General features: G+C 52.3%; 2 protein-coding genes across 2 annotated transcripts in view; one reads left to right on the top strand and one right to left on the bottom strand.

Moving 5' to 3' along the window:
- Positions 1-1,057: 1,057 nt before the first annotated feature.
- Positions 1,058-1,657, bottom strand: RPP25 (ribonuclease P/MRP 25kDa subunit). Its single transcript, XM_006888383.1, has one exon. It carries the CDS (start codon positions 1,655-1,657, stop codon positions 1,058-1,060), a length of 600 nt encoding a protein of 199 aa, XP_006888445.1.
- Positions 1,656-6,454, top strand: part of SCAMP5 (secretory carrier membrane protein 5) — a 97,886-nt gene continuing 93,087 nt past the window's right edge. The window contains exons 1-2 of the mRNA XM_006888382.1: positions 1,656-1,746; positions 1,958-2,021. Coding sequence (XP_006888444.1) covers positions 1,656-1,746; positions 1,958-2,021 — 155 coding nt within the window. The remainder of the gene's footprint in view (positions 1,747-1,957; positions 2,022-6,454) is intronic.

Genomic DNA, 6,454 nt, shown 5'->3' with positions numbered 1-6,454 from the left:
TCTTCTGGGTAAGGCTCAGTTGTTTGGCAGAAGACAGCAGACCTAGAGACCCTATAGTGGCTGCCATTCTGGTGAATGGCCCCCTGGAGAGCTCACTCCTTATTTCTCCCAGAAAGGCAATGTGCTTTTCCCTTTGCTTAGTGGTGATGCACGGGGGATACAGGCCTCTTTTCAGCTGTAAGCCTCTGAAGGAGAGAGGGAATTTAGCCAGGGACTGGGCAGTGTGCCCTTTCCACCATTCTAAGGCCGTCCGGTCCCTGTGCCTGAGCCTGAAGACTCCTAAGGTCAAGGATAGCGAGGCTGGGGTTTGGGGCTGGGGAAGACTAGACATAAGGGGCAAATCAGAACTGCTCTAGAAAGGCAAGTGAGTAGGAGGAAAATAAAAAAAAACCAAATTGTCAAGACAGTAGCATTTTTGTGTTTATTTTATTGAAAGAGAGACTCCAGCTGTGGGGCTCAGGGTTGAAGGCATGGAGAATTTTGTCTGTCTTGGGATGTTCCCTCCAGGCCAACATGAGAAGGGTGGGTGTTAAAAGTCAGAGCCCATGGAGAAACATCCGTGTCCCAATGATCTTAGGATGCTCCTTGGAAACAGAAGGAAAACTCTAAGGGAAATAGGAGATTCCCACAAATCCTTACTCTGCTCTCAAGCAGTTTCTTCCCTCTGTCTTCGGAACCAAGAATGAGAAGTGGCTCTAAGAACTCTCCTGGGCTCATGGACTCAGACTCCCCAAAAATGCTAGGTGCCTCTAACCTTTCAGGTCTCAAGCAAAGCTCACCACTCCCTCCTTGAAGGGGTCACAGTATGTCCCAGAAAAGCTCAAAGTGGAGTCAGGTGTATCTGCAGGCAGCACAGGCAGCTACCCCACCACACTCTCCTGTTGCTATTCCTTGGACCTGTTCATGTCACCTTAGGGGGTCCATGGTGCCAGCCTGAAAGGTTGTGTCCAGGTTGGGCTCTAGAGAACCGACGTTTGAAAGGCTAGGGGTGCGTGTGAAAGTGGTGGCGCAGAGGAAAAGGCTCCAGCCCGTCCAGGTGGCTGAGAGCCGGCAGTTCTCAGGCGGTTGAGTCCTCCTTCCTTGTCCCTGGTTCAGGTTGGAAGCGCTTTGCGGAGGCTCCTTCAGTTGCAGATTCCCCTCGGATCCTCTTGGACGTCGGTGCAGCTGACAAGGTCGGGGGGCTAGGATGTGGGTCCGGGGGCTGGTAACCTGGTTGGCACGGATCCAGCGCGTCCTTGGAAAGTAGGATGGCGAGTCCGGGCACATTCTTGAGCACGCTGAGACTGGCGGGCGGCTCCCCGGGTGGCTGGCCCAGGGTGGGCTCTGGCGGGGGGCTCTGCCACACCTCGCGCACGCTCCGGTAGTGCAGCCGCGTGACCTGGTGCAGGCCCGCCAGGCGGCGCTTGAGGATCTCAACGCACGTGACGGTCTTGGTGGTGGCCCGACCGCAGCCACTAAAGACGATGGCGCGCGTGGCTGGCTGCGCCATGCTGGCGGTGGCGAAGGCCAGCAGGTTCCGGATCTTGCTCCCCTCCTTGACCCTCATATGCACGGCGCCCGGCGCCAGGTCGGCAAAGGGGCCGGAGTCCGGGCCGCCCCCCTCCGCCCCGTTCCCCACCGACGCCTCCTCGGAGTGCACCTTACGAAAGTTCTCCATGCGCCGTCGTCGCCGGGGCCGTGGGCTTCGCCATGGGTCCGCTTCAGCCCCGGGGCTGCATCGCTGCCAGGAGAGCCCGACAAGGGCCGGTAAGGGTTCAGGAGAGGGGTAAACGTTGACACGCGGGCCGGGAACGCGCGACCCTCAGCCCCTGCTTCTCTGCGGTGGGCGCTATTCCACTATGCACTGTCAGCGCGGGGCGCCTCGCTCCTTTAGCGGCCTTGGAGGCTCCGCCCCTGCCCCGCCCCTAATCCGAGTCCGCCCCTCCCAGTCCCGGCTCCGCTGGCTTCTCCGACTCAGCTGCGGCCCTCCGCTTCGGGGGCGTAGGAGCGTGGCGAGTGGGGTGCCGCGGCGGCACCCGCGGGTGATTGGAGAGAAGTTCCCTTATAATGGCCATTAGCCCTCCCCGAGCCAACAGTCGTCAACAGATAACCAAAATTAAAACCAATTGCAATGCAAATGCTGCTTCAAGCCAGCTGAGCCCTAAGCTTACCCTGTTGGAACTGGCGGTCACCCCTAACCTCCTCCCAACGAGATTACTGAGCGGCCTTGCGCGGTGGTGGAAGGGGAGAGCTTCTACCACTTCCAATTCCCCTGTGGTTCACCTCCCTCATCTATTCCGCTCCGGAGCCAAGGGCAGTCTCTGCGCCGTCAGCAGAGTGCAGGAAGCGCAGACTCCGGCTCCTCTCCGCTACTCCCCTCGAAACGCTACGTCGCGGGGCAGCTTGACACTGAGGTCTCGGCCTCGCCACACCTGAGTGAACCTCCATATTCCGCTGGGGCGAGGGGCGTGAATCACGCAGTTCCTTACGGAGAATAGGGAAGATAAGTAGGAGATGCTTTCTCTGGAGGGGAAGTTAAGTAGTTTCCCTATCCATGTTAGAGAGAGCACTTTCATAGCATACATTTCTTCAAGTGGATTCTCATTCCTAACAGGTGGAATTGTCAGTCCACCTGGCTTGCACCCTAAAAGTCCTTTCCCCCCCTCCAAGAGAAATCTGAATGTGGGCCAGTCTGGAGAGAGAGGAGAGGGAAAGGTGGAGCTTTCTTCATGTCTCAGGTCATGAAGATGTTAATGGAAATCCTGAAAGTCTCTTTAGCCAAGTGAGTGACTCAGTGTCTCTCATCAGGTGAAAAAGAGAGGTCTAGATTATTAGGGGATAGAGTTTGAGAAGGAACCGGACCTGCTCCCGAGTGCTCTAGAGTATTGTCCTTTATCCTTTTATCTTCCCAGCACAGGCTGAACTAGGACAGCGGGGGGAGCCCACCTGGAGTGAGGAGTGACTGTGGAGCACCAACTGAGTTGCAATAGGTGTGGGGTGGTAGGAGGGCCACGTGCTACTGTTTCCCCAGGCTTGAGAAGGGACCGCTGGCCTCCTGCATTTAGTAACTTAGTTCAGATGTTCCCAGTCCAGGGCAGACTCCATCACTGCCCCGGGGGTGGGGGACGGGGATGGGGTGGCTGGAGTCAGGGGACATCTGTGTACTGTTGTGAAAATGGCAGGTCTTCTCCCAAGACCAGAGGCCCTCAGGACCACTTTCTCCTTCCAACCTAGACTTAAACTAAGCCCCAGCACCCCTAAGAGGAACGCCCAAGGAAGCCCAGCAACCTGGGGAGGACGCTAAGGCTGTCTGTAGGGCGTGGTGGAGTGTGGGAACCAGAGACTGGAACCATGGCCTGGGTGGATGTAGGACTTTTAGGGCAAATGCTTCGACTGAGCCTGAGAAAAGCCCCCAGATGGCAGGATCCTTCGGAATGTCCGAGTTAGAAGCTGCAGAGAGCTGAGCTCTCCGTCCCCAGGGATATGCAAGCCCCGGCCCAAGGCCCAGGTGTAGACAGGGGCCTGCAGTTTGGAGAAAGGAGCCTGGACGCTCTGGGCTTTGCATGGGGTGAGGATGGGGCTGTTCAGAGTTCCTCTAGCCCTACCCCACGGCCTCCCCTCCTCCTCACCTGGCGTCCGCGGTAGAAGACTCTCACCCGACGCGCTCCCCAGTCACAGGGTAGAGCTCTGAAAGGGCCCACAGCCCCTCCTGCCCGTCCCCTCCTTCCCAGCTCCCTCAGCAGCACTTAAAATGTAAATGTACGTCGTGATTAGCCGCGGGGTCGCTAATTACAGCTGAAGTCATTCATTACTCTGTCAGATCGCGTAGTCGCCCGCCGGCTGTGCGCTCCAGCGGGCTTCGGGAGGCGGGGGCGTGGAAAGAGGGGGATCAGCGGGGGACAGAAGGATTCGGGGTGGGGAGGAACAGTGAGTAGGGGTAACACACTGGGCGGGAGGACGCTGTGCGTGAGAAGGGCAGTGAGTGTGGGTGATGAGTGGGTGGTGGAGGACTGAGATGGGCGGGAATAGGACCCTTGGCAATCAGAGACTGAAGAAATGGGGCCGGTGTGAAAAAGGGGTGGTGGGGAGTGAAGGGGGCCGATGTCACAGGGGAAATTGGTGGGGACAAAAACTATGGGGAAGCTGCGACGAATCTCTGAGAAAAGGGTAGAAGCTACAATTTCTGGGAAGATGGGCTCAGTATGTGCTGATCTTTGCTGTAGAGGGCTACATATATGGAATGAACCGGACTGTATTTAGTGAAAGAGAACCAGGGTCCAGCCATGCACAAAGTAGAACTTAAACGAATTCTTTTCTAGAACGATTAATTTCTGCGTTTATGGATGTAAAATTATTTTAATTCACCGTGGTAAATATATATATATCTCATATAAATGTATGCTGTCTAAAAAGTTACATGTTTTTGTATTAAATGTGCAATTTTACAGCTTCCAGTGTGCAGTTCAGAGACATTACTTTCCCCACTATCCATTATCAAAAGCTTCCCATCACTAGTAATGGATGTAACCCTTTAGCAATAACTCCTCTTCCTCCCTTTCCACTTTGACTAATAAATTTTTGTCTCAGTGCATCTGCCTGTTCTAGAAATTTCATTTAAGTGGAACTAGAAAGTATTTGGCCTTTTACGTCTGATATATTACACTAATCTTAACATTTTCGAGGTTCATTCACTTCTAACATCAGAACTGTCATTTTTCTTTATGGACAAATTATGTTACATTATATATGTGTATATATATGTATATGTGTATATATACGTATATGTGTATAACGACTGGAACAGCACATCAACAGAGAACTACCAGAAGTCCAGGCTGGGTTTAGAAGGGGTCGTGGTACTAGCGATATTGTAGCTGATGTTAGATGGATCTTGGCTGAAAGCAGGGAATACCAAAGGAATGTCTATCTGTGTTTCATTGACTATGCAAAGGCATTTGACTGTGTAGATCATAACAAACTATGGCTGACTCTGAGAAGAATGGGAATCCCAGAACACTTGATCGTTCTAATGCAGAACCTATACTTGGACTAGGAGGCAGTCATCAGAACAGAGCAAGGGAACACTGTATGGTTCAAAATTGGGAAGGGCGTACGCCAGGGATGCATCCTATCTCCATACCTTTTCAACCTGTATGCAGAACAGATTATCTGGGAGGCTGGGCTCTATGAGGAGAAATATGGGGTCAAGATTGGTGGACGATTTATCAACAATCTGCGTTATGCAGATGACACAACCCTGCTTGCTGAAACTGAAGAGGACCTAAAGCACCTGCTGCAGAGTGTCAAGGACTGCAGCCTACAATATGGATTGAGGCTCAATGTCAAGAAGACAAAGATTCTCACCACTGGACCAATTGGCAGCATCAGGATGGATGGTGAAGAGATTGAGATTGTACACAGCTTTAGTTTGCTTGGCTCCACAGTCAACAGTCTTGGCACCAGCAGTCAGGAAATTAAAAGGCGCATTACCATGGGAAAGTCTGCTGTTAGGGACCTCTCCAAAGTACTGAAGAGCAATGGTGTCTCTCTGGAGACTAAGGTGCGTCTGATACAGGCCATGGTCTTGGCAATCACTTGTTATGCATCAGAGAGTTGGACAATGACCAAGGAGGATAGAAGGAGAATTGATGCCTTTGAGCTGTGGTGCTGGAGAAGAGTATTGAGAATACCATGGACTGCTAGGAAAACAAACAGATTTGTCCTGGAAAGGGTTAAACCAGGTGGCTCCTTGGAGGCAAGGATTCTGAGGCTCCGTCTAACATACTTTGGACACGTTGTGAGGAGAGACCGGTCCTTAGAGAGGGACATCATGCTTGGGAGGGTGGAGGGACGGCGCAGGAGAGGAAGGCCCTCTATGAGGTGGATTGATTCAGTGACTGGGATAATTGGGATGAGAGTGTCTGAGACAGTGGGATTGGCATAGGACAGAGCGAGTTTAGGGCTGTTGTACGTATGGTCGCTATGAGTCGTAAGCGACTCAACGGCACATAACAACAACAACAACAACATATATATGTATACCTCATTTTGTCCCTCTGTTGATGGACATATGTGCTGCTTCCATATGGATGTAATTGTGTTGTTAAAATATCTGCAAGAAAACAGCATATTAACATCTAACTTCCTCAGAGATTAATAAGGAAATGGGCTATCAATGCGAAGGTACATGATTCAAATCCACCGCCAATCCATGGAAGATGAGTAATCTCCTGTGCGATTTACTGCCTCTGAAAAACCCACTGACGTGCCCGCTATGGGTTTGTTCTGATAGAGTGGTATACAAGAACAACAACTTTTTTTGGTTTGTTTGTTTTGTGGTTTATTATTGTTGTTGTTTTTGTTATGTGCCGTCGAGTCGCTTGCGACTCATAGCGATCCTATGTACAACAGCCCTAAACCCTGCTCTATCCTGTGCCAATCACACTGCCTCTGACACACCCATCCTGATTACCCC

Source organism: Elephantulus edwardii, unplaced genomic scaffold (genome assembly GCF_000299155.1).
Source record: "Elephantulus edwardii isolate Elephantulus edwardi_28Jun2011 unplaced genomic scaffold, EleEdw1.0 scaffold00066, whole genome shotgun sequence".
In the NCBI taxonomy this organism is placed as follows: domain Eukaryota; kingdom Metazoa; phylum Chordata; class Mammalia; order Macroscelidea; family Macroscelididae; genus Elephantulus; species Elephantulus edwardii.
This window is presented reverse-complemented; position numbering and strand designations above follow the sequence as displayed.

Bases quoted from the DNA above. Each gene is read 5' to 3' on its own strand.
- RPP25 (XM_006888383.1), bottom strand. From the start codon at position 1,657: ATGGAGAACTTTCGTAAGGTGCACTCCGAGGAGGCGTCGGTGGGGAAC.